Genomic DNA, 27491 nt, shown 5'->3' on the forward strand with positions numbered 1-27491 from the left:
GCGGGAGCATGGTGACCAGGCCAGCTCCAGCTAGGGCCACACTCACCAATCACCAGTGGGGCACCTTGGCTTTCACTCCAGGCTCCTGCTCGGACCTCCCGTCTCAGCCTCAGGTTTCCCAGGCCTGGTTCTGAGAGCCCAGCTGACCTCCAACTGCATAGAGCTCACTCTGGCTCCCCCTGTTGGCAGTTCTCTTCAGTGCTCTTCAGTTCTTTCCCTGCACCCTCCACCACCCCGCCCTGACTCCTACACCCCAGGGGCCCCCAAACCTCAGCCTGGGAGCCTCTAGCCTCCTAGTTATCCTGGAGGGGAGTCAGGCAGTGAGAAGAGCAGGGTCTCAGGCACGGCTGAGACTGAGTCGTGGGGGAGGGTTGGAAGAACAAGACCCTGGGCCTGGCTGCAGAGGGGAGGGCCCAGACCAGGGCCACTGAAGACCTGGACGGAGACCCAGGCAGTCCAGGGGCTGTCTGGGACCCGCTCGGCACACCAGGCACACCAACATTAGGCCTCTGACAGCAAGGCTGAGTCTCGGGCTGGTGGCCCCTGAAGTGAGGCACTGGACAGGGCCAGGCAGCCAGAGGAGTGACCTCTGGGAGGGGAGAGGCAGCAGTACAGGGGCTGACAGGGATGAAGTCTGAGCAGGCTCAGAGCGGGTACCCCCCCGCCCGCCCCTGGAAGCCAGGAGAGGAGAGGCAGGGCCTCCCTTCCTCCCAGCCTCAAGGCTTCCCCAGACCATTCACGCTGCTTACCATCTGCTGTGCTGGTTGCCAGGGGAACCACCTTCTATTTTCATATGTTCTCCATATGACAAGGCTCTGGAAAGGCTCCGTGTGGTAAGTCCAGCAGTGATCCTGAAAGTGATGCCCAGCGGACGGGGCTGATGTCCCAGGAAGAAATCTGGGATGCGGACTCACAGCCCCGAGAGAGGGGATAGGACGAGGCCACGGAGGAGAAGGCTGACCTGGGTGTGGGAGCATGAGTCCATTCATTCATTCATTCATTCAACCAAACACAGGAGGCGCTGGGCATTGTGCCAGGTGGTGCAGAGACAGCTGAGAAGAGGGCAAGCCCACCCCAGCGGGTGGGAAGGTGGACGCAGTAAACTGTAGTTACAGAGCAGAGGGGTCAGCACAAAGGGCTGCGGGGTGCCCTCTTGGCATGAGGCTGTCCAGCGAAGTGTCCTTGATGAGGTGGTATCTAAGCCAAGGTAAGGTGTTACAGGAGGTGTGGGCAAGGAGGAAGAGCATGGCATGCAGAGGGAACGGCATGTGCGAGGGCCCAGGGGAAATGGGGAGGACAGCACCTTCTGGAACTAAAGTCACTTAACTTCTGGAATGTGGGGCAGGGCCCAGCCCCAGGGGACGGGACAGCTGGGCAGGGACCCAGACCCTCTTGTGGAGCTGGGGGTGGGACAAGCTGCACCACGTGGGTGCATCACAGCACACGTGATGTCAGGCCTCTGGCAACAAGGCAGCGCCCCAGGCAGAGTGGGGTGGCTTACCCCGTTGCCCTTGGGGCTGGGGGAGACTCTTCCGGACCCCTGGGACTCAGAGAGTCTGTGCAGTTGGAGGGAGAGGCCGTCAGGGGAGCTGCGTTACTTCTCACCATCGCTGAGGAGGTGAATTTGTAGACCCACTTAACCTGGGTTCTCCCCAAAAGCAGACAGTGGGGTAGTGGCGTGAGTGCAGGGACGCACATCTGGGAAATGATGCCGGGGTCACGTGTGGGGACTGGGAAGGAAGCTTGGCCAGTTTAAGGTGCATTCCTGAACCACCGACCGCTGTGCAGAGGGGGCTCAGCAGCACATGCGACCCTCAGGAGCCTGTAGAGCAAGCGTCAGGATGTGGGATTAGTTTGCTGGCTCCAGCCGTTATTGGTGGAGGTTGCTACGGGGACGTTAACTCCGTGCCTTTGCCTGTCTGGATGGCCCAGAGTGGCGCAGGACTTCTGGCTTGGCAGAGCCCGGGGGAGAAGGCTGAACCTGGCCCAGAGACTGTGTGCCCTGGGCTGACAGGCTGCGGGACGGAGCGTACAAGATGAGCAACACATCGAGGGTTAAATTCTCCAGGCAGTGACTACATGTGATGTCCTGGACGGAGGCCTGCTTNCCGGGGTCACGTGTGGGGACTGGGAAGGAAGCTTGGCCAGTTTAAGGTGCATTCCTGAACCACCGACCGCTGTGCAGAGGGGGCTCAGCAGCACATGCGACCCTCAGGAGCCTGTAGAGCAAGCGTCAGGATGTGGGATTGGTTTGCTGGCTCCAGCCGCTATTGGTGGAGGTTGCTACGGGGATGTTAACTCCGTGCCTTTGCCTGGCGGGGATGCCCCAGAGTGGCTCAGGACTTCTGGCTTGGCAGAGCCCGGGGGAGAAGGCTGAACCTGGCCCGGAGACTGTGTGCCCTGGGCTGACAGGCTGCGGGACGGAGCATACAAGATGAGCAACACATCGAGGGTTAAATTCTCCAGGCAGTGACTACATCTGATGTCCTGGACGGAGGCCTGCTTGGCCAACCTCAGCCATGGATTTCCAGCAGGCTGGCCCGCCTCTCCAGAAAAGCCTGTGCAGATTTTGGCCTCCCTGAGCAAGGGCTTTATGCCCTGAAAGCCGCCATTCTTCCGAGCACGGCCAGCCAATCTGGGCCCCGCAGGTGATCTCTGGGGTCAATCACAGGGATCTGTGGGGAGGGCCTGGCCCGGGCCCCCACTGCCTGGCGGAGCCTGGGCTCTGGGCAGGGATTCCCAGCTCTGGTGGGAGGCAGAGCATCTCAGGAACTGACAGTGCCCTGGCAGGCCGTGCTTGCTGGAGACTGGGGCCTGGAGGGGCAGACTTTGGGAGGAAGCCAAGGCAGGGGGTGAGGCTGCTCGAGTCCAACCCTCCGTTTTTCTCCTGGAAGCAAAGGGTGCCTGAGAAGGATGTGAGGTGTCAGTCCAGGCGTCTCCTGTCCATGGGGATCAGGCTGGGACTTGGGTCTGGGGAAGCCTTGAGGCTGGGACTCCTGCCTTCCGGGCCCCCACCTCTAGGACCTGGGTTGCTGGTCAGGCCCTTTTGCCTTGCTCTCTGGAGGTGGCTCAGTGCTGCTGCTTACCCGTCTGGGACATTCTGTCCTCTGTGGTCTTACTTTTTAGATGGAGAACAGGTTCCCCGTTGCATGGCTCATTTCCTGCCTTTACGCCTCTTCTTGCCTGTGATTGGGGCAGGGTAGAGGGGGGTGTGGCCCTGTGCAGCTGCAGGCCTAGGGAGCAGGGACAGGATTATACTGATCAGCAGGGAACAGGAAGCAGGAGGCACCCTTCTGCCCCTAAGGAAGGCTCTGGAGGGTGGGGCTGCACCTTGCAACAGGAACCTAGACCTGGGGAAGGACTTCACAAGTTACACAGACATGAACAACTCCCCAGTGCCCTGGGCACCTGCTGTGCACCAGGCATTGAGCTTCTGCTCTGAGAGGTTGGGGTGAACTTGTATGGGGGTTGGTTAGGAATCCACCCTCCTTCCACTCCCCCACGCCCTTTCCATTAGAACAATAGTGCCTTTCTTCGTCACAACCGGGGTGGCCCATGGCCCCCCCACAGTGCCTGGGGCCCCTCCGCTGAGAGGAGGTCTTGCTTCAGCCACAGGTGCGGTTCCCCGGGTTTGCCTGGGACTGAGGGGTTTTCTGGGATGCAGGGCTTCCGTGGCAAAACCTGGGAAGTCCGGAAAGGTCGGCCGCCCTAGATGTCTGTGCTGGACCTTGAGAGCTCTCCTGTTTGGGTGGGGACAGGCTCCTAAAGGGGCAGTTCCAGCGAAGCGAGTATAAGCTGCAGGCAACCTCAGGGGCGGGGAAGGCTCCCTGGCAGAGGGTTGTCTAGACTGAGTCTCGTGAGGAGGAAATACGAGCCTCTGAAGCAAAGCAAACAGGACAGGCAGATGTGGGAGTGGAGCAGGGGCCAGCAGGCTGTGGGGCCCCAGGGCTCTGTTTCTTTGTGTCCTGCAGACTCACAGGATGTAACCCCCCAGGCCAGCCCGTGCCCCCTCCCCTGAGCTGCACCCACCCTGTGTGGGCCCTGTCTGGGCTGCCCAGGATTTTGTGTGCTTGGCCCTGGGAAAGGCCGACCTGGAATCTCCCAGCGAGAGAGAGAGACGGATTCAGAAAAGCCCCTTGTAGGGCTGCAGGGCAAGAGGTGGGATGGGAAAGCGGGGTGGGGGGTGGGGGGGGGGTGGGGGTAGGAGGGAGCCTTTGACATGTGGGGGGGCAGGGAATGGGGCAGATGGCCCAGGAGTGGGGAGCCCCAGGTCCTGAGGGAAAGTTGCTTTGATAGGGGTGAGGCAGGGAGCAGGGAGCAGGGAACGCAGTGGTTCTGGAATGTTCCCAGGGTCCTGAACTCAGAGACCTTGCCCACTCTGCAGAGATGGGGCCCAGAGGAGTGGAATCCTAGCCCAGACACGGCCGGGTGACGCAGGAAGTGCGTGACACTACAGCGAGTCATCTCTTGGGTGTCCCCAGCACTTCTGTTTGTTGGGGGCAGGAAACGTCCCAGGACGGACCACCTCGGCCACCTGGAAACTGTGACCGGAATTCCAGGACAGAGTCCTGTTTGATGAGTCCAGGCCCAGTCGTCCTGGATGGCCGTCAAGCTCCCAGCTTCGTGGGTGGGGCCCAGGGGCCCACTGTTAGACCCTCTAGTCTGGACACGCCAAAGACTGAAGCAGCAGTCACACCCAGTCCTCTGCAAGTTCTCCCTGAGGGGACAGGTAAGGCAGGAGGTGGCCTTTCTCAAAGTACACCCGGGCCCATCTATATCACGGTCTCCCAGGAGTTCATCAAAAAATGCAGTTTGAAGGCCGTGTTCTAGAAATACCCGGGGCCCAGGAATCAGCCTTCTGAATCTCGAGGAGATTCTGCTGCTTAATGTACAAAGTCTCTCTTGGGAGTAGCTGCCACTTATTTTAATGAAAGACAGTTTTGTGTCAAAGAAACTCATCCCTGCTGTAAAATCTCCGGGAGCCTATAATGCAGGGTCTGTCAACCCTAGCACAACTGACATCGGGGACCACACGATTGCCTGTTGTGGACAGCTGTCCTGTGCGCTGCGGGATGTTTAGCAACATCCTGGACACTAGACCCCAGCAGTATTCCATAGTCGAGACACCCAACAATGTGACCGTATGTCCAGACATTGCCAAATGGCCATTAAACGAGAAAATCCCCTCTCGGAAGGGGTTTCCTTATGAAATCTGACCCCGGTCCAGTGTGTTGGATGTCCTTCACCGCCCTTGGGGTGACCTCCACTCCAGGCTCTGCCCACGCTGGACCCCAGCCCTCCTCACCACTTTCCCGCTACAGATGCGCCTGAGGCCAGTTCACACTGCCCCTCTCTCCTGGTTGCGGTGGGAAGCCAGCCCCTGTACTGTCTCCCTTTCCCTTTCTCGGACGCTCCACCTACACCCAGGGGCTCTGCCGCAGCGCACGGGCAGCCTCTGCTGTCGGGCCCCTCGAAGGCGAGGATGTGTGGTGGGGAGAGAGGACAGACGGCACAGGCCCTGCACCGGTGCCACCCTTATAGCGTTGGCCATGCAGTTCCAAGGAGAGGGCATGTGGGGAAGAATTCTCCTTTTGTAAAAATAAGTTTATTTCTGTGCTTATTCTAAAGCAAACATAGTTCCAGTAGGAAATCTGGCAAGTACTGAAAAATACAAGGAAGAAATAAGTCACTTGTAATTTAACCACCCAGAGGGGCCATGCTGACCGTAGGAGATGGTCTGACCACCCGGCTGGTGCGGGGGCAGATCCCCAAGTGGACAGAGCACTTGACCACAGACAACAACATGCCTCTGGCGCCCCAGGCTAAACGCCTGCTTTATTCAGACCTGGGTGGCCAGAGACCCAGGCGGCCCATTCTGCGGATTTCGCCCAGGAGCGTCTCCTGGCCGCGCCCTCCCAAGGGCCTGCTCCCACAGGCAAAACGTCAGAACTCATCCTTCAGGTCAAAATGGGGCTGGTCCTCGGGCTTGAAGTCCAGGTTGGGGCTGCCGTCCTCGTTGAGAATTCTCCGGGCCGTGTAGCCGACGATGGGGTATTTGGCTTTGTACACCTTGGTGAAGACATCGTCCAGGGACTTCAGCTCCTTGGCCGTGAGGCCCGTCTTGAGAGAAAAACCCAAGAAACACAGGGTGGCGGGGATGAGATGAGGGAACTGTGCTCGGCACAGCCTCTCACCAGCCCTGCCCTACACTATCTGCACACACCTAGTGCAAGGAAAAAAGACATCTCAGCAAGCCAAATGACGGACAATTGACTTTTTAAGAAGTAATCCAGTGGGGTGGGGAGGATGGGGGCGGGCAATGACCATTGTGTTTGCTGCGGTGGGGGTTGACAGACGTGGGGGTTTCAGACGCCAGAGAACACCCGGCCTGGGACAGGATAGGGGTGCACTGACGGACCCCACCGCTCTCCACACTCCTCCCATTACAGATCTCTACGCCCTCCTCCACCCTAATTCCTTAATTTGTTGCTGTAATGTTGCGGCTTAAGAGTTTGACTCATCTGAACACAGCTGGGGTGAATGCCAGCCTTTCGTTGGGATTACACAGACACTGGCATGGTTTTAGTCGCTGCTTTTTTCTCCTCCGCAGGCATATGAGTGCTGGGGACACGTGGCTTCTCGGTCCCGTTCATCCCCTGAGCTACCGAGAGCGGCCCAGGGAGTGGACTCAGAGACTGTGGCAGATCCGTGAGAGGCAGGGGTGGCAGGTGCAGACTGGGAGGGGGACAGGGCTGCCACAGCAGGTTGGGGCCAAACTGTGAAGCTCACAGAACCGGATCACAAGTTCACAAGAGTTTGGACTTGACCCTGGGGAGCCAGGGAAGGTTTCTGACTAGGCGTGGCACCGGAGGATTTCTATTTCGAGAAAACAGCTGGCCGCCACGCCAAGTGAACTGGAACGTAACGAGGCTAGTGAGGACTATTGCCCAGAGGTCAAAAAGGCCAGGGCCGTGGTGGGGGCGGGGCAGGGGTGGAACATCTGACAAAGGCACATAATCTGGCTCACAGTGTCATGAGTGAGGTCTGCAGGATCCAGTGACATCTTGGCTACCCCTCTGGTGGCGTCCTTCCCAGCCAGGGCGTTGTAAGGGGCTCCTCGTCCATAAAACTCTGCAGTGGGTGGAAGGAACGGAACATGAGCGTGGATGTGAGAGCAGCCAGGAGCCTGGACGTAGGGGTGGGGGTCTGAGATCCCGCCTGGTCCTGAAAGAGGCTCCCGGCCAAGGAGAGGAGGGCAGCGGAGACCCGAAGTCCAATAAGCCCCCAGCCACCGGGCTGGATCCCACTGATATAGAACATGGAGTAAGTTGCACGTGCTGGGCTGAGAGGTGATTTTTTTAAATAACTTTTTTAATCTCTTAAAACTATCTAAAATCCAAACAAGAAAAATGTTTCGTTTTCTTCAATGTTGTTAGGAGCTAACTTTGTTTCCGTTCACTGTCTTTTGTTCGGTATCAGACAAACAGGGATCCACTGTAGGGTCGTTTGTAGTTACGGGTCGGGAGATCATGAAACAGCGTCAGAATGTTCTATAATGTTGTGTGATCCCAACTCTTCTCCTCTCACTGCTTCTTCAAGGAGGGTCAATCCTCAGATCTGAGTTTGACTCCACAGGAAACAGGAGCCCGGGAAGGCTCTCCAGCAGGAGCAAGACCTCATCAGGGAAACTGCTGCAGCGCAGCTGGGGCAGAGGCCGTTCACTCCGTCCTGGGAGGGACAGGGCGGGGGACTCGCCCGGAGCTCCCCCCTCCCCTCCCCCCGCCCAGGGCCCACCCGGGCTGCCCAGCTCCCCAGAAATAAGGACGTGGACAGCCAAGCCACTTACCCTTCCCAGAAGTGACATCGAACACCACGCCCTTCACGGCCAGGTAGATGGGCCGATCTTCCTGGAAAGCAGGAGAGAGGCTGTGAGGAGGAGGAGGAGGAGGAGAGCCGGGCTTTTAGGGCTGAGTCACTGAACTCTCCTTCCGCGGGGGCTGTGCAGGGAGCCCCCTTCCTGGAGCTCCTGGGGCGCACTGCGTCACGCCCACTCACGCAAATCTGGGAAAGTCAAACGCCGTGGCAGCCCACAGCTATACTGTCCTTTTAATACTGTCCTTGATATATATATATATATATATATATATATATATATATGTCTTGATATATATATATATCAAGAACTGAAGCAACTCTATGTAGAAAAAAATTCAAAGGAAGGTCAAATGATTATCTGTCGTTGCCCATTTTCCTTCATCTTCATCGAGGTACATACAGGGATGGAATCGGGGTAAACGATCTATTTTATATGTTGCTTCTCCTAGGTAACATCACTTCGTGCAGACATTTTCATGCACAGAAACAACCAAAATGCTTGTCCCTTACACAGCCGTATTTTCCATTAGTGATCCCACGTTCCTGTTTGTTTAGCTATTCTGCTCTTTTGGGCATTCAGATTGCTTCCAATTTCTTACAACTACCGACAGCAGCATTCTGGATGTCTTTCTAAAGTTACTTTCTAATTTGGAGCGTTACTTCCTTGAGGCCTTTCAACATGTGGACTTCCTGGGCGAAAGTCATATGAACGATGTAATCACCTTTTGTGTTTCACCAGTTTGCCCCTCAAAAAAACAATTTACCGCGCTAGAAAAATACAAGACATGCTGTTGCCCCGCCGTTCTAAGGAATTTTATACTTTATATTTTGCTAGTTTCGTGGGTATACAACATTACCTTATTTCTTCCCCAAAAGGAGTAACGCAAGAGCAGATGGCACATGGCACGGATTTTCTGACGTCCATGAAGTCGGGCTCAGGTCGGGGTGACTGCCAGTTCTAGGGGACCCGGGACCTGGCCTTCCCTTTGTGCCCCGTTCGAGTCCAGAGACACCAGCCAGGGGGCTCACAGGCCGGGTGAGGGTGGGAGTCACAACTGGGTGTGTCAGAATGTCAGAATCTTCTGGCTGGCGCGGCTCAGTGGAGTGAGCACCAGCCTGTGAACCAAAATGTCGCAGGTTCGATTCCCAGTCAAGGCGCATGCCTCGGTTGTGGGCTGGGTCCCCAGAAGGGGACGAGTGAAAGGCAACTACACATTGATGTCTCTCTCCCTCTCTCTTTCCCTCCCTTCCTCTCTGTCTAAAAATAAAATAAATAAAATCTTTTTAAAAATAATTTCAGAATTTCCAAGAAATTCCCCAAACGCTGCTTGACCTTCTCTGGGGTGGACCTTCGGGTTCTTGCCCTCATGGAGCTTAAGGTCAAGTGTTTTCAGGACCACGTTTAACAGAATCCAGGGCTCAGAGAAGTTAAGCAACCACACGAAGGCAGCAGATCTCACTGCCGTCAAATAACTTCTCAGGCCTCCGTTTCTCTCCCTGTTGGTGACAGGTGGGGACAATGCCTGCCGATCCCACAGAGGCTGAGGGAAGCACATATGGGGAACAGGGGCACAGCCTGCCCCACAGATGGGCGGTGGCTGATCTTTCCTCCTCAGCTCCTACAGACAGACCCCGTGCCACTGTTGGTGTGGTGGGTGCCTGCCCTCCCTCATCTTACCTTTTTTTAAAGATTTTTAAAAAGATTTTATTTATTTTTAGACAGGGAAAGGGAGGGAGAGAGTTAGAGAAACATCAATGTGTGGTTGTCTCCTACATGGCACCCACTGGGGACCTGGCCTGCAACCCAGACGTGTGCCCTGACTGGGAATCAAACTGGCGACCCTTTGGTTCGCAGCCCACGCTCAATCCACTGAGCTACGCCAGCCAGGGCCCTTGTCTTATTTCAATTGGCACCACTTAACAGGCTGGCAGGCTGCATTTTTCTCTGGGGTGGTTTACTGCCTACCCTTCACTGTGATTATTTGTTCTTAAACTCCAATTGCTTGTCGAGTGGGGCTATGTATTGGCCCAGCGTCACAGGGCCCGGGTAAAGGAGAGCAGGTTCTGGAACCCGGAGCCTCAGAACTCAAGCCTCAGCCCACTCCCTGGCCTGTCTCACCAAAGGGGACCTGACCTGGAGGGGGGGGTGTGTCCTGGGAAACTCATCTGAAAGACCCAGGACAACAAAGAAAGAACGCAGGGACCCAGGTGGAAGCGACTGCAGAACCACCTGCTCAACCAGGGCAGGTTTCGTCTTTCTTCTGGGTCTCAGGCTTCTCTCACCAGCTGGTCTTCCTCCTGGCCTGTGGCCGAGCAGGGCCCCGTGGGCCAACATGACGAGGGGACAGGGGAGAAGGGGGCAAGGAAGCAAGGCTTCTCCCACAGCCGGGGGAGTGGGGCCGGGAGCCTGGGTGCAGGCTCCCGGACCAGAGACAGAGCAGAAGGCCCTCACTGACAACGCGTCTCCTTGGGAGGCGGGGCCACTGCTGTGGGGGTTTTTCCTCCACAGAAGGGGCTGGGCCCTCCAAGGGGCTAAGGCTGGGGGGTGGGGGGTGGGGGGGTGTTGGGGTTTTGGCTTTTTAAACTGCAATGGGCATTGGTAACCTATCAGTGGATCATGGAATCAATGCACTGACTTATCAACAGATGTTTTTTAATGAAAAAAAATTTAAATAGAACAGAAATAGAAAACATCATGCACAGTGAGAGTAAGCGTTGCTGCGGGGAGGTTCATGGAACTGCTGGCCTGGTGCTGTGCACGCGGGGCTGGGACGCCCGGCCACACGTCGGCGAGCGTCCTCCTGCTGTGCAATTAGAGAGGGGGGTTCTCCTTCTCTTCAGCTGCCTCGGTCCAGCAGCCTTCCCGTCCGCATTCTCTGCGTCTGCCCAGAAGGCTCCTTCGGGAGGAGGCACAGTCTATGCTTCACTACTGTTAAGTTTTAGAAAACTGGGAGACGATGTGCTCCCGTTCCCCCCTGGGCACAGGTTCCCAGGGGTGCTGGTGGCTGGGCACAGGCACCTTCCGGGAGAACGGGCTCTGAGGAGGCACCACGGATGCTGGATTTTCAGGAGGTATTATGAGGACTCATATATGTCAGAAGGACGAGAATAGCTATTTTCATACTCCTGTGTGTGAGAGACCCTAGGAGCCACGCTGTGGATACTCTGAGGACCTAAAAGTCCCCAATGGAGGAAACTGGGTCAGGGCCTCGGGTGGAAGGCCGGGGACACTCTACCGCTCCGTGAAGGCACAGCAGCCAGGATCCCCATCTTTCAAAGTACATGATCCTAAGCTTCCACTGGAGACATGAGGCATCCCCACATGGGTGCCCGAGCTCTGTGTGGCCCAAGCCACACAGCGGGGTGCAGGACATTGCATGCGGGGCCGTCTGCCTTGGCTCTCATCCAAAAAGGCCACAGTTAATACTCGGGTTTCTCTGTGGATCGTATAAATCTTTCGCCTTCGACAAAAAGTCTACATTAGAAGCAAGACATTCATTGCTAGATGTTGCAGAAAGCCCTGGTACACAGGTCCACGATCCCATCCCGGAAACACCTGGGGGTCGGCTGCGTTGGGGAATTCAGAATCTGTCAGATTCTACAAAGGCAGTACGGGGCATACGCCGCACCACCTGCAGAAGGTCCAGGGCAGCACCCCGCAGTCAGCTACCTCGATACCCCCACCGCAAAGCATGAGCTCACGCACTCACGCTAAGCAGGATGAACGGAGACCACGAACAAACTGGCATCAGCCCTGACCAGGTCCCACCACCAGCGGAGTTCAGGTCAGGGCAGTTCTGCTGTCAGATGACTTGTCGGAAGAAACCTTCTGGCTTTCGGAGCTTATGCAATTTCCAAACTGCATAAAGGACGGTGGGCCTGTTATACTGCCTCCTGCTCGTACCTTTAATAATAAGCTAGTAAAAATAACAGCAGTGAAGATTTCTTCAGGCTTCCTATGCCAAGACTGCACCAGACCTACGCTAAATACTTTGCATATCACCGTCTCATTTAAACCCCACACAGAGTGAGGACTCTTTTAATGATTGTGATGGCCAGTTTGACGTGTCGGTGTGGACTGGGTACAGGGACCGGTTATTCAACCAGGCACGCACGGCGGTGCTGCTGTGAAGGTACTTTGTGGGTGGGATTAACTTCAACAATCAGCTGACTTCGTGCGAGGGAGACTGTCCTGGATAACCTGGGTGGGTCTGCTCGTAGCAGTTGAAGGGCCTGAAGGACAGAGTTGAGGTTTCCCTGAGGAAGAAGAAATTCGTCCCTCCAGTGGGCTGCAGCATCAGCCCACTCAGGGTTTCCACTCAGGGTTTCCGCTCACCCTTCCTGCAGCCCGCCCCACGGATTTTAGACCTGCCGTGATCACACAACCCGGCTTCGACTGCCCCCTCCTCCCTTCCTCTTCCTCTCTCTGCCTACAGACGCCCCACGGGCTCCAAACCCCAAACATTGTTTCCTTACCCTGTTTCCATCTCAAGCACCTTTCTCTCCTTCCCTCAGTTAAGCAGCCATCAATTACAGCAACTTAAAAAACCAAAGATCTTTCCTGCAGCCCCTGGGACTGCTGCTGCTGGCACCCTCCACACCGAACTCTGAACTCTCTCTCTTCCTCTGGGTTCTGTGCAGGGGGGCCCAAGGTGAACCCCACGTTTGGAGAGTCCCTAGAAGGGCTCAGGACTCAGCATAAGGTGGCAGTCAGAGTAGGATTTGCCACAGTGAGGAGTGAGGACACGCGGCCTAGCACCAGGGAAATGGAGTCTAGAACAGCGATTTGCATCTCACGGCGCACACACACTGATTACTAAAATTCTGCGGCACACCAAAAATGATCATTTTTGCCGATTCGACGAAAAACTAGGTATGATTTTGATTCATTCACCCCAGATGGTTATTGTTGTGCTGGCCGTTGCCTTTTTTTTTTTTTTTTTTTTTTTTACTTTACAATCCAGGGGAATAGAGGTCAACGCCAGATTAAACAGTTAGGTATTGCACGTTTTAGAAATTCTCACCACACGCCAGTGGAAAGCCACCCGTCTGGAAGGATGTGTGCAGACGTCTGTACTGGCTCTCCCCCCTGTGGGGCTCCCACAGGGCACATTCCTCACCAGAGACAGATGCAGCAACACGTGGGCCGTGTCTCTGCCCAGGAAAGCCCATGAGAGGCTCCAGCCCAAGGTCTTCACTGTGCTCCAGCCTTACAGGCCCTCCCCGCCTGGCAGCTACACACACACACACACACACACACACACACACTGTTCCTATGGAGAGCCCAGTCTGAGCCACCCTCACCTGAAAAGGGGGGTGAGGAGCACCCAGAAACCCAGGCACCAGCCAGGAGCTGCTCCTGCCAGCAGGCCCTCCGGAGGACAGCGAGCCTGCTGAGTCCCTTCTTTTGCACAGATTCCACGACTCCAGACCAGTGGTCCCCAACCTTTTTGGCTCCAGGGACTGGTTTTGAAGAAGACAGTTTTCCCAGGGACCCAGGGGCTGGGGGTGGGGGGTGGGATGGTCTCAGGATGATTCAAGTGCTTCGCACTCAAGCTCACCTGCTGCTGTGTGGCCGTGGTCCTAACAGGTTGTGGCCAGTACTGGTCCGTAGCCTGGGGGTTGGGGACTCCTGCTCTATACCTGCTGGTCCCCTGCTGTCCCCAATGATAGTATCCATTAACATGTTATCACAATCCCTGCCTCCCTCCCTCTGCGTTCCCACTAACTCAAGCTTCTTTTAACCCAACCTGTCTTCATAATGGTGCCCAAACTAGCATCACTGCCTAAGGGCCAGGTTTCCAGGTCCCCTTCAGACCCAGCCTGTCTAAGGCTACCTAACTTAGGGGTGAGGGAGCCCTGGCCAGAGGGTTTTAACAAAAGAATACTGGGTCCCTTCCTCATTCTACTACTAACGGGTGGCATTGAAACCGGAGGGCAGCCGAGACCAGGGCTCGTGCTGCCAGCCACCACTCGGTCAAAAAGCAGAGACAGGAATTGGATTGTAAGTGCACTTTTATTAATGTCAGGGGTCAGCAATCTGAGAAGGTGGTGGGTAAAGTAACCCTAACATCCACCTTCCCTTGAGCTTCCGGAAGCAAGTTTCTACAGGGGAAACGTGGGGATTTGGGAGGGGAAATCCCTGGGGGCAGCTGAAAGGAGAGTCCTGTGGCTTCTCCCCACGCTCGCTCCCTCTGTTCTGGTGTCATCTCCCCATTCCTCTCCTCCCGGGACACCTGTGCTTCATGGCCAGCGAAGCTCTGTATTCGCTGCCTAGGGAGGATCCCGCTGGCTCCCAAGTGTCCTCGGTTCCGGGAGATGAGGTCTTGGGATTCAACAGCCAGCTGTGAGTTGCTCAAACTGTTTAGTTTTGTTTAGTTTTCTTGTCGCAGTTTTCTCATTCCACTGCCCAGGGATTTTCCTACCTTCTTACCGTCCTGTCTCGGCATGCCTGAGTTTCCTCGTGTGCAAAAGCAGGAGGTCGGTTTTTACCGACTCTGAAATGCTATGGTGCCGTGATCTCCCCACCAAACTGGCGCCCCTCGGCTCCTAGGCCCTTCTCCTGTGCAGCCTCTAGTTCCCGCGCTTGGAAGCCATCTCGCGGGGGGTCCCCCTCAACCCAAATGGACAAGGTGATTGTGAGGTGTTTCCTAGACACCTCCAAACTACTGGCGGACGTGGGTATGTTGGGGGAAATCTGTCTTTCCCCTCCCCCCTCTGCCCCTCCCAGTTCCTGCTCAGTCCCAAGGGCACAGGTAGGAAAAGCAGGGTTGAGGCACCAGCTGCAGAGGAGGCCTCGGGTAGAGAGGCAGGAAAACGAGGAGTAGGGAAGGCCTGGATCCCCCGTGCGCGAGCCCCAGTCCCCGCCCCACCCAGGAACAGGCTTGGCTCCCCTGCCTCCCTCCCCTGCCACTCCCCCAAAGAAGAGGCAGAAGTCTCTGGCCCCAGCTTGATGAAAACTTGCAACGAAAAAAGTTCTGAGGTTCCTTACAGATCACCATCCCAAATGCGACTCAAGGGAGCAGCTCGAGTCGCCTCTTCGAGGGAAGACGGAGGGAAGTGCGGGGTAGGCAGGCCCCTCTTCTGGTGAAGGGGGATGCAGGGCGCCCCAACTGCTGAGGGCTTCCCTTATTTCTGGGCGGCCATTGGGGCCTGGAGAGAACAGGGCCGGCCGTCCTGGAGCCCCGCTCCGCGCCCGGGCTCCGGGAGGGGGCGCCCGCCCCGGCCCAGGCCTCCTCGCTCCGCGTGGGCGGCCTTTGGGTCCCGGACTCCCTCCCTTCGAGAGCGGACGGCCCCGGATCCCTGGTCCCGCGCTCCCCCGCCTACCTCCTCTCCGCCGTAGCCGGCCAGCTCCTCCTCGGTGAAAAGCCGCACTGGGGGACCCCGCTCGGCGGGGCGCGGCGTCTGCCCGGCCCGGACTGCGGGCGGCCCGGGGGCCAGCAGCGCCAAGGCCAGGGCAAGCGTGGCCAGCGGTCGCAGCAGCCGCCCAGGCGCGGGTCCCACCATGCTGAGCACTCGGAGCCGGGCCTGGGCGGCCGGGACGGCGAGCTCACGCCCCCGGCCGGAACCCCGCCCCGCGCGCGCCCGCAGCCCGGAGCTGGAGTCAGCCTGGGCCGCGCCGCGGGAAACAAGAACCAGGGTCAGAACCCTGACTCCGAACTGCGGACTCCAGGTTGAGCCCAAGAGCGATGTAGGTTACAGTAGGTCCTTGACTGGGTACGTGGATGACACAGCCCAACACCGCAGCACCTGGGAAGGTGTGCAGCGGTGAGCCAAAGGAGATCTGCAGTTGTTCCTGCGGAAAATCGTACAAGAATAAATCAAATAAATAATAATAATACAAGAATGAACTGTTCCTCGTACTCACCACTGTAAACTACTTTTGCCCACCCCTGCATTTCCTAGGACCTCAGCTTTATCATCCACGGGTGCTTCGGGCTGATTCTTTTCCTTCTTCCCAGTTGTGTTTCAATTTCGGGTCCCCCGAGGGGATTTTTGCAAAGGGTAGGGCAAGGCACAGATCTGTACTGAAATAATAATAACTAATATTTGTGCAAGGCTTCCTTCATGGAACTTATTTAGCGCATATTTTCTGAAGTCCTTGGGGGCATCTCCCGGATCAGGGCTGATCTGCAGGGAGCTAACATTCTGGGGGTGAGATAAGAAGTAGTAGGTTGGGTGGCAGCGAAAAACTAGGGAAGGAATTAAACAGGGCGAAGAAACAGGGAGCACTGGGGTTGCAACTTTAAATGGTCTCGCCAGGGAAGGCCCCCCTGAAAAGGTGGTGTTTGTATACAGATGTAAGGGAGGGGTGGGAGGGGCCCGGAGAAGGGTCGGTGGAAAGGGAAAGTCTTGTGCATAAATACCGAGGAAGGAGACTGCTCTGCTAGATGGAGGAGCAGCAAGGAGGGAAGAAGGGTAGGAGATCAGGGGCTAAGAGAGTCAAGGGGGTGGAGGAGGGGGCCAGATTTCACGGGGCCTCACATCTTATTTTTTAAACTTTGGCTTTTATGCTGAGTGAATGGAGCAGAGGAATTAGTTAGAATGTTAGCAGAATGACTGTAGCTGTTGTGTTGAGAGTAGATTGAAGCAGGGAGCACCGCAACAGCCCAGGCGAGGGAGAAGGGTAGCTTGGACCCGGCAGTAGCAAGGGAGGTAGGGAAGTGGGTGAACTGTGGTGTGTTTGAAGGTGTGGCTGATGGGATTTGTTACCAGGTAAGATGTGGGGCTCAGAGAAGGAGAGACAGAGAGGAGTCACGGGTGACCCTGAGGGTGTTGACCTGGGCCACGGGAAGGATGCAGTTGCCCCTTTCTGTGCAAGGAGTGATGGTCGGAGGAGCTGGTTTGGGAGGAGAAGACACTCTGGGACACTTAGAAATCTAAGGAGAAATATCGAAGTGGAAGTTGGCTCTATGAGTCTGGAATTGGGGGAAGGGTTGTAGGCCAGAGATACATTTTGGGATCATTGGCTTATAGATTGAATTTAAAGCCACAGAATGAATGAGATTGTCAAGGAAGTGTGGGTAGAGGGGGATAGAGGACCGAGGACTGAGTCCTTGAGACCAGCCCGGATTTTGTGGTTGAGAGAACTGGCGAAGGAGACCCGTGCAGGGCTTGCTGTGTGCCAGACACTAGTTCAGCGCTTTCACGGGCACGAACCCGTGTCCTCCTCACTGTGACTTGGTGAAATGAATTATTATCATCGCCTGTCGTACAGATGATGCGACTGAAGGGCGGAGACTTTAAGCACCTTGCCCAAGGTCACGCAGTAGGTGGCAGAGCCGAGACTCCAGCACAGACCCTGCACCCCAACCACCAGGCAGGGACCGCCCTCAGTAACTGCACCGACTTCTCTTATTCAACAGAACTGACTTCTTGTGCCGAGTGACCTAAACTGGTCTGTCCGCAAACGCTCTGAATCTCGCTGTCCACGTTAGTAACATTATAACAGACTGGCCTGCCTCCTTGGTAGGGCTGCGGTGGAGCTACAGATGGAAATGGACGTGAAAGGCTGTGGGAGCTGGGGCACGCGGTATCTATGTCACACTGTGTCACAGGAGCTGCAGGACAGAGAGGCCCTTCTAAACCCTTGAACGGAGTACCATCCCCTGCCGGATGCATCGTGTTCCCTGATAAACATCCCTGGCACACCCTGTGCTCCTTCTCTGCTTGAGCCCTTTCTCTCCGCACAGTTCTATTTGTTAACAACTCCTCTGGGCCAAAAGGTACTCCCTATAATTTCTACTGATCGGATCTAGCTTTCTCTTCCCAGAGATGCTGGACGAGTCTGTAATTTAATGCTCACATGCCCTTGGATTCCTCCAGGCATCCCCCTGATCGTCTCTGTCTACTCGAACCGGGTTTTGTGTCTCCAAACAAATCAGTCAGTCACCTGCAGGAGACACAGAAACTATTCTGAGTAAAGCAGAGTGGCCCTAATGCAGGGAGCTGGTTACACAGGTGATGGAAGAGGTTGAGCAGCAACCCATAGGTTAGGAGCAGCGGGAAGATTAGCAACATCCTGCCGGTGGAAGGGATGACTGGGGGCCTGGGTCACCTGGCTGAAGCTAGAACCACAGAAAGCCTTGGTGGCAGGGGCTGGAGCCAGAGAGGGAAGCTGCAGGGCAGACAGCAAGGGAAAGAAAACCGTGGCCTCTCCCTTGCCCTGACCTCCTCCAGCCCCGCAACAGTGTGCTTCCTCTTGACTGAACTCAGTGGAAACCCAGCCCCACAGGGTCAGTTCCTGCAACCCAGAGCGGAGAGGAGAGGATCAGGCCTGAGAAGATCAGCACACGCCAGCCTCCACCACCTGGCCTCTCTCCACCCCTCGGACTCTGTCTCCCCCGTGGCCCTCCACTGGTCCCCTGCAGCCACCCTGCTTTCCACGTGGGTTCCAGCCTGGGCCTTTGTACTGTACTGGTGCCTTTGGGGGGGGGGGGCGGGTGCAAGTCATCATGTGCTGGCTCCTTCTTATCCAGGTCTTGACTCGCAAGTCACTACCATTCTGAGGGCTCTCGAAGGGCGTGAGATAACTCAGCACCTCTGCACCTCTGTCCTGTCGCTCTCTATCATACATTACTACGTGAAATTGTTTCGTACGTTCATTCAAATGACTATTTAAGGACCAGTAAGTGTCAGACACTGTCGGTGGCACTGGGATACAACAATGCATAAAGCCCTTAAGAACCCCACCTTCATGAAACTTACACTCTAGGGGAGCGGGGCAGGAAATGGATGAAAGTCAGAAGGTGGCACGTACACAGGAGAAAAGCAAAGCCAGGCAGGGGCGTGCTGGCCATGGGGCTTGTGGTTTTAAAAGGATGCTCAGAGGATGCATCCCTGGCCAGGTGACATTCGGAGAAAGACCTGAAGGTAGTGAGGAAGTGAGTCATAGAGACACTCAGCATAAAAGCATTCCAGGGACAGGGGACAGGCGGTGCAAAGGCTCTGGGGCTCAGCACCTTGAGGCAGAGACAGTGAGGGGACAAGATGGAGGGTGCTCCAGGACAGATCCTATTGGGCCACGTGGGCCACTGTGAGTAAGGACTTTGGCTTTCGTGGAGCAGAGGCGTGGCATCATCTGACTTTGTTTAGCAGGTTCTCACCGGCGGCTGTGTTGGGAATAGACCATGGGGTCCAAGGGTGGAAGGAGAGAGACCAGCTAGGAGGTGGCTGAAACTAGTCCACGAGAGATGCCGGTGGTGTGTACCCTCACCAGGGTGGTGATGGCGGCAGTGGGGAAGGGTGGGCGTTTATCCAGTTTCTGGATAAACGTTTGAAGTAGAGCCAGCAGGATCTGCTGATATCACAGTGATGTATGATAGAGAGCGATGGATGTCGGGTGTCAGAGAAAGGGAGGAACCAGGAATGACTGCAGAGTCCAGTCGGAGCCGATGGGAGGATGGAGTTTATGACAGGGAGAAAGGCAGGCAGGGGAGCGGATGTGGGCCAGCAGCGTCAGTTCTGTTTTGCACCTCGCAATAAACAGTAACAGTAACAAACGACTCGAAACGGTCCAGTACTTTACATCTGATGACTCAGTTAACCCTCTCTGAACTCTGAGTAGGTAATAGTGTACAGCAGGCCCTCAACTAACGTCTCATTCAACCTCATCCTTTTGTTATTATGTTGAGTTGCCACAGGAACTTAACTCTCCTTTATATCAATAGCCTATGGTGAGACTGGTCACAGTTTATGACATTTTGCTTAAAGTCACAGCGCCTATTGATGGTGGTGAGGACTCCCTGTAGTCCCATTTTACATATGAGGTAACTGAGGCACAGGGAGGATAAGTGAAGTTCCCACAGAGCTGGTGAGTAGCGGAGCTAAGACTTAGAACCCGCCAGTCTGGTTGCCGGGTCCATGCCTGCCATAGGTCCCCTCTGCTGCTGCAGGTGCACCTCTGGTGGAGAAGGCACCTGGGCAGCTGGACAGGTGAGCCAGGGCTTGGGAGAGCTGGAGGAGTTATTCATTTGCACACAGTTGAGAATTGTGTTCATTTCCTAAGACAGCCATACAAAATACCACAAACTAGATTGTTTAAAACGACGGGAAAGTATTCTCTCATACTTCTGGAGGCTAGAAGTTCAAGATCAAAGTGTTGGCAGGGGCATGCTCCCTCCAAGACTCTGGAAAGAATGCCTCCTTGCCTCTTCCTAGTGTCTGGTGGTGGCTGGCGACCTTGAGATTTTCTGCCTGTTGCTTGGCCAAGGGTGGAACCTGGCCTCCCCGGCCATGACCTGTAACTGGCAATGAATGGTTAAAGCCACAGCTGCATCACTGCAGTCTGCTCCGGCCATCACAGGACATTTTCCCCGGTCTATCTTCCCACCACCTGACATCTTTTTGTAAGAACACGAGTAATAAGGGATGTAGCAATCTCCTTACTTGGCATGACCTCATCCTAACTAATTACATCTCCGACAATCCTATTCCAAGGTGCCAGGGGTTAGGATTTCAACCTGTCCTTTTTTGGGGACAGTGTTCCATCCATAACAGGAGTCCCTAGGGTATAGATACCAATTCAAACCATGAGACTGGAGAAGACCACTAGCCCCTCGGGAGTGAGTAGAACAGGGATCAAAGATCTAGCTTGGGGATTGCCACCCTGCAGAGTTGAAGCAATGAGGACAAACCAGCAGAGGAGACTGCAGAGGAGCAGTGCAGGCGGTGAGAGGCAGCGTGGTGTGGGGGTGGGGGGGGCGGTCCTCTAAGCTACGGGAGGAAAGTGTGCAAAGAGGAGGGACAATCGGTTGAGTCCAACGCAGCTGAGAGATCAAGAAAGAGGAGGATGGGGACATGGCCGTCTGGTTTCACGACTCAGAGATCATTTGTGACCACGACGAGCACCACTTCTCTGGAGTGGACCGCATGAAAGCCTGATTGGTGTGTGCTTGAGGGACTGGACGGAAAGGACCTGGGGACAGCAAGTGCAGAAAATTCTGTTTGTGTTTGAGATCTGTCTCTCCCGCTTAGCGTGGAAGAGCCAGGAGAGCAAGGGCCTTGGAGCATCCTATTCCTTCCGTATCCCAGTGCCCACACATCACACTTGTTAAGCTCTGCTGAATACTGTGCTAGTTGGCATCTCCTCCAAATATGGGAGCCGGTCATTTTCCAGTTTGGTCATATCGGCAAAGAGTAGAGGGAAATCATAAGGCTGGACTAGATTTCTCTGGTGTCTTCCAGCTCTAAAATCCTGTGATCAGGTGACTTGTTCTGTCCACCACCCCAGTCTCAATACAGTAAGGCAATTAATGAGTTCTTTGTGGTTTATTTGTCTTGGCAAACAGGTGTCAAATGTAACGGCTGGCATGTTTCAGTTAATAATTTTTAAAAACTTTTTGAAGATTATTTATTTATTTTTAGAGAGAAGGAAAGGGAGGGGGAAAGAAAGGGAGAGAAACATCAATGTGTGGTTTCCTCTCATGTGTCCTGGGCTGGGGACCTCACCTATAACCCAGACATGTGTCCTGATTGGGAATTGAACCAGCGATCCTTTGGTTCACAGGCTAGTGCTCAATCCCCTGAGCCACACTGAGCCAGGGCTCCAGTTTTAAATTTAACAGACAGTTGTTCAGTGCCTACAATGCGTTGGGTGCTATATATATTGTCACCTTTAATAAACAGATGTAGAAGCAGGGAGCCTGGGCTGGGAGGGTGTCCAGAGGGGTGATGGAGGCCTTTCATTGCTAACCCTCTGGGAGGTCCAGGGTGCTCCGATGTGGTCGCTGCTACTGTGGTTGTGGATGAAGAGGGAAGAGCCCCCGAGGAGCTTGAATGCAGCGGGTGGCAGAGCCGCAGCTGCTGGGACACAGGGCAGCATTCACCAAGGCATAAGCAGCCTTTATCTGCTTCACCCCCAAGCAGCCCAGGGCACCCACACAAAACAGCAGTTCAGGCAGTGGGGTGGGAGGGGGCGATGTGGGCCTCAGGCCCACCCAGCCACAGGGCAAACACCCAATTCCCCACCATATTCAGGGCACGAGGCTTCTGCTGTGGTGAACAGCGCCCGTGGGGGTTTCCTGCCTGGTCTATTTTGGGGCTCTGAAGCCCAGTGAAGCAGGGCAGGGAGAGCAGTCGCACACGTTCTAAGGCGAGGAGAGGCGCGCTCAGGGCACCACAAAATCTGCGGGAGAGGGGCAGAGCCAGGTCAGGCACCTAGGCTCCTGCATCCAAGTGTCCGCCCACGAATGATGGAGGAACTTGGATTCTAGAGTCCGTTCCCGGATTAAATAATCTTCAAACAAGGTACTTTGGTTTCCTCATCTGTAACACAGAGAAAAATGTCACCCTTACAGAGGTCCTTGCAGGATCAAAGACATCATGTGGATAAAAATGCTTTTGACATAGCAAGTGTCCACCAGACATTTATTACCGTTATAAACCACCAGGCCAAGCTTCCTCTTGCAATTATAGATTAGGCTCTCTTACTCATCTGACCTGGCCCATTTGTTCCACTTTCTACTAATTTTCTCCGTCCCTGTCCCTCCAGCAAAGAGAGGAAGTGAGAGATGAAGAGAGCACGTGATTCTAACTCCAGCGTTATGTATGCCTTGATCTAGGTATTCGCAGGCTAGTACCTAGATCGCCGCCCCTTGGGTGCTGAGGGGTGCTCTTCGCCCAGAACTACATTTCCCAGCAACCCTTTCGCGGGCCCCGCGGCGGGAGAAAAGCGCATGCGCCGAGTGTCGCCCCGCCTGGTCTTGGGGCCGCCCCTCCGAACCCGTTGCATTTCGTGGAGCCGGCAGGTCTCTGCGCTGCGGCTGCGATCCTCGCTCCGCTACTTCTCCCCGGCGGAGCAGGTTCGGGTGTGCCTCAGCTCCGGTCAGTGCCATGATCCGGCAGGAGCTCTCCACATCCTACCAGGAGGTACAAGGCTGGGGGTGGGAGGTGCGGAAACAAAGTTTCCTGTGAGGCGGAGGAGCGGGGCACTGGGTGGGAGGGGTGCAGGGGGCGTCGGGGCGCGCTTCCGAGGAGCGGGTGAGTGCGTCAGGATAGTGGTCCCCGAGTGCAGACAAGTGGCAGAGCAGGAAGGAAGCGGAGCGCCCAGCCTCCTCCGGATGCCACGGTCTCTTGGCCGGAGCTGGGTCCCCGAAGCCGCGACTCTTAACCAGCAGGTGAATGATTAAAGCCTGGTCGGACTCGGGCACCTTCGCGGAGGGCCAGGCGGGACCCCGCGTGGCCTGCAGGATTGCGGTGTTTGCAACAAGTAGTCGCGCCTGCTTCCAGCTGGAGCGTTTGCACGGTGGGCATCAGCCCGCCTCCCAGCAGAAGGCCTCGTGGCCCCTGCAGCTGTTAACGATAGGGATGATTGCATCTTGCTTGGGTGGCCGCCTGACTTTGAAAATATGCTTTCACCGACATAGCCGCTTCTCACTCCACTCCCTCTTTCTCTCCGGTCTCACCTCCTCCCACGACTTTGTTACTGTCACTTTCAAGCTCTTTGTCTCTTTCTTATCTGTCCTGAGCTACAGGCTGCCGTTCCAGCTTTTCCTCTTCCTTCTGACTCCTCCTGCTACAGGGAATGAACTCGCCTCCCCCTCCTCTCAAATCCCAAACTTCAGTCACCTTCCTCCCCTGTACCCCTCACCGTGCCTCCCCCTCACTTGCCAAGTTCTGGGAGTATCACATTCTCAGTCCTCCAGTTTGCGTCCCTGCGTCTGCTCTGCCCACCTGAGTGTGATACTGTGTTACCACCGCTCCCTTTGGTCTCTCCCTGTGCAGATTTGCTCTGAGGCCCAGCCTTGACCCCAGAGCATTCGCTTTTTCATACACCTGATGGTGCCCTGGGTCTACTCAGAGCGGTGGAACTTCTCAGCGAGCTTTTAGAGCTCTGCACAGCTCAGCAGCTGTATCCCCCATTACCTTCACCATCCCACCCACCTAGGTTCTGGCCACTTTTGGAAGCTCACTGTTTAAAAATGTGCTTCTGCTTCTTGGCCTCTGTGCCTGTGCTTGCACCGTTTCTTCTCCTTTAACCCTTCTCAACTTCCACTGGTTCAAATCCCACATTGTCCATGGAGACTGACTTCCCAGACTAGTCTGGCATTCTGTCTGTCCTTCTCAGTTCAACTTGCTGCTTGTCTTGATCAGTACCCATCAATATGATGTACATTTTTCCCTTTGTCGATGACACTGTGTGGTGCAGACAAAACAGGTGGCTTAGCCTCGCAGTAGTGAAGTCAGGTGAGATTTGCTGAGGCTGGTTGGCCTTTTTTTTTAGTGTAGGAACTGGGTGGGAATTTGACTGTGGGACAGCTTTGCATGTTTCTCCTGCCATCTTCTTTATCCCATCTCTTTCTTTTATCCAAAAGGAGCCCAATGGGTTTGTAACCAGTGCTGGGGGCTCTGTGGCCCCTGGATTTCATGTCTTTGATAGTAAGGGAATCCTGGGGAATGAGTCTTGTCTTTCCCTGACTCTGAAGGCTTTCAGGTTTATAGGGAAGAGACCATAGTGGGTAAGTACTAGGACTTTGGAGTCAGAAACCCCAGGTTTCTCTCCGGGCTCTGTCTCTTGCTGTTTGTGTGACTTTTGTCAGGTCATCTAACTTCTCTGAGCCTCACTTTCTTCATCTGCAAAACGAAGGTAATGATAGTCCCCATCTCCTAGGGTTTTGAGGGTTAGATGAGTTAGCACGTGGAAAGGGATTGTTTAGCTCAGTGCCTGGCAGGTGAATGAAATAATAGCTCTTGTTAACAGGGTGCGTGTGTAGCTCTTGCTTCTGGGGAGCTTTGGTGTCCCTGGTTTTACAGGACTGTGCCCCTCACCATCCACATTTAGGTTAGTCTCCTTACCTAGCAGGGCTCCTAAAATGTTTATTATTAAAGTTTAGGCCAGTTATCCTGCTTGCAGGGGCAAGGCCAGCCGTGGAGCCAGTTGGCATTTGGGGCCCAACCACGATGCAAGGTACTGGAAGGGCCCTCCCCCTTTCTTTGGTGGCCTGTCCTGCAGTCCTTGTCTCTCACCTTCGGAAGAAGGTGGCCTCCCATTTGGGGGGAGGCTACCTTTCTTGCCTGGATCATTTTGGGCTTAGAGTTAGGTTTCTTTACTGAGTGGAGATTTTGGCTCTAGAGAATGGGGTATGCTGAGAATTTGGCCCCGGGCAGGCCAGGAGGTGGGTTCATCACAGCTGCCGGTAGTCAGGAGGGGAACTGGGTGAGGCTGCACCTGGGTTAGGCGTGCATCCGAGAACTTTGAGCCTTCCTGGGATTAACACCCTCTCTTCCCTTGGGCAGGTGGAAGCTCCCGGGACTTCCTGAGTCGTGTACTGCCACTAAGGGCCTGGGTCTGTCTCATGGTGCCTTCCCCGTCTTCCCAGCCCCCTTCCACTCTTTCTTTTCTTTTGGGACTTGAGGGCTTTGAACTTGGAGTTTCAGTTCCAAGGGGTAGGAGTGGAGGCATGGAGAGGGACCTGCAAGAGCAATAGATGCACGGAGCTTTATTTAACTCATGTCTCTTGGAGATGAAATGTTAAAGAAGATGTCTTGAGACCATCGGCATTTACAATGTGCATCTAAGAAAATGTTTGGGAGAACTCTCCATTCCTCCTTTCATCCTGTGCAGTGATAGCTCCCCCTCCGTCTCTAGTCTTGACCATTCCTGCCCTCCTCCTTCATGCTACAGCGACTTGTTGGTCATCATTGTATCCGTCTGCCTGCCTGCCCTTCTCAGTGGCAGCACTTTCTCCATTTGACCTGCGAGAACGCTGATGGAGTGAGGTTGGGGTAGTAGCGTCTGTCCCTGACAGGGACTGGCCTGCCCCACTTGGTTCTGCCTTTTGCAGCCTGAGTCCTGGAGAGCTCACTGCTCCCCTCTTTTTGCTCAGCAGACGCTGAGCCGCATTTCCTCCTCTGGGAAGTGGTTAAGGTCATGGGTTTGGTACTAGGTCAGCTTGGGTTTTAGTCTTCTGGCATCTATGGCCACAGACAGTGTTGTGTTGAATGGTTACCCGCCCCTTCCAAAAATGGTGAAGTCCTAACCCCCAGTACCCTAGAATGGGACCTCATCTGGGAATAGGATCATTGCAGACGTGAATGGATTAAATGAGGTCGTGCTGGAGTAGGGTGGGCCCGAATCCGATGTGAGTGGTGTCCTTGTACAGAGATGACGATGTGAAGGAACAGACTCCACAGGAAGGTCGAGGCAGAGGTTGGGGGTTGGGTGCAGCTACAAGCTCAGAAGCGCCAGGGGTTGCTGGCCATTAGTGGAAGCTGGGAGAGAGGCGTGGAAAAGAGCCCCCTTCGGCCCTAGGAGGAGCCACCTTGCCAGAGCCCTGAGGAAACATTTCTGAATGCTTCCCTGAAAGGACATTTCTATTGTTTCACGCACCCAGTTTGTGGTGTTTGTTCCAGCGAGAATGTATAAGGAAGTCACTCATGTTTTCTGAGCTTCAGTGTCTACATCTGTAGCGTTGGTATAATGCCTGGCCGGCATCATGTGATTTTTTTTTAAATGATTAAGTGAGAAGCAGCTTCTGCTTTCTTATTCTAGTCTGGAAAAGCAAGGCTGGTGTAGCTGACCTGCTTGCCCTCTTTGTGTCTCCCTGTAGCTGAGTGAGGAGTTGGATCAGGTGGTTGAGAACTCAGAGCGCACAGACGAGCAGGAAAAGGAGAGAGTCAAAGTCCAGGGTTCAGGCATCTTACCAGGTAAGTGGCTTCAGGCAGGGAGTGGAAGGCTGGGAAAGCAGTGTGCTGCGGCTGCAGCCAGAAGCCCCAGGCGGGCACCTCGCCAGCTGTGCACGGAGGGAGGGGAGGAGCCCCCTGCCTTGCACCCTGGTGTCAGGTCTCGGGCATTGCCCTGGTTTGCAAGCTATACATATTTAACCAGCCTTGGGGCAGAGGCTGTGCCCGGCTGGTACCTCCTCTTTTCTGCACTCCAGTGTGAGCCGGTTCCTGCGACCAGGTTTTGGATACAGAAGCAAGGGCTTTGGGCATCTGCTCTCCTGTTAGATTTTCCGTAAGAAGCGGGTAGCAGTTGAACCTCTGATATCTGGGTCACTTCCAGGAGCCTCTGGAAGAATATCTAATAGACACCACCTCTCGGATATCAGACCTCTTCAGTATACTCTCCCAGCTGGGTGATCAGGGTCCCATCCGTCAGGTGGCATCTTATGGAGCCTTGCAGTAGCTTCTGACATTTGCTGACCACTTCTTCCTTCAGGCCACTCTCTCTGCCCCCTTAGTTTCCGTAATGTATTACTTCTCAGGTCAGCCTGCTTTGCAGTCGTCCTCTGGCTCTTGGGTGTTAAATGTTTGTCACAGGCCCCCTTCTCTTACTCGCTAGTGGTTGGCCTCGTGCAGGCCCCTCCCCTGCTTCAGTCACTGCTTGCTCTCATGTACCTGCCATATTTACACCTTTAGCCCAGAGGTGCCCCCAAAACTCCAGGCTTATCCATCCTGTATATCCAGATGCCGTGGTGATAGCTCTGCTTACATGTTCCAAAGGTACCCTAAACTCCACGCAGTCAGTAAGATGGACCGCCCTGGCTGGCTAGCTCAGTTAGTTTGAACGATGTTCCAGTGCACCAAGGTTGCAGATTTGGCTCCCGGTCAGGGCACGTATGACAAGCAACCAATGAAAGCATGAATAAGTGGAACAACAAAAATCAGTCTTTATC

The 27491-nt window shown here is 55.0% G+C and overlaps 2 protein-coding genes across 2 annotated transcripts in view; one reads left to right on the forward strand and one right to left on the reverse strand.

Moving 5' to 3' along the window:
- Window positions 1-5586: 5586 nt before the first annotated feature.
- On the reverse strand, window positions 5587-15453 carry NENF (neudesin neurotrophic factor). Its single transcript, XM_037027608.1, has 4 exons — window positions 15202-15453; window positions 7847-7907; window positions 7028-7131; window positions 5587-6120 (listed from the first exon to the last, which is right to left on the reverse strand). The coding sequence occupies exons 1-4, from the start codon at window positions 15379-15381 to the stop codon at window positions 5944-5946; spliced, it is 522 nt and encodes a 173-aa protein (XP_036883503.1). The 5' UTR covers window positions 15382-15453; the 3' UTR covers window positions 5587-5943.
- A 7097-nt stretch (window positions 15454-22550) lies between these two features.
- Window positions 22551-27491, forward strand: part of PACC1 (proton activated chloride channel 1) — a 46278-nt gene continuing 41337 nt past the window's right edge. The window contains 3 exon segments of the mRNA XM_037027536.1: window positions 22551-22619; window positions 22621-22743; window positions 26424-26520. Of these exon segments, the coding sequence (XP_036883431.1) occupies window positions 22551-22619; window positions 22621-22743; window positions 26424-26520 (289 nt within the window).

Source organism: Sturnira hondurensis, unplaced genomic scaffold (genome assembly GCF_014824575.4).
Source record: "Sturnira hondurensis isolate 20B ecotype Veracruz unplaced genomic scaffold, ASM1482457v3 Scaffold0019216, whole genome shotgun sequence".
Classification (NCBI taxonomy): Eukaryota; Metazoa; Chordata; class Mammalia; order Chiroptera; family Phyllostomidae; genus Sturnira; species Sturnira hondurensis.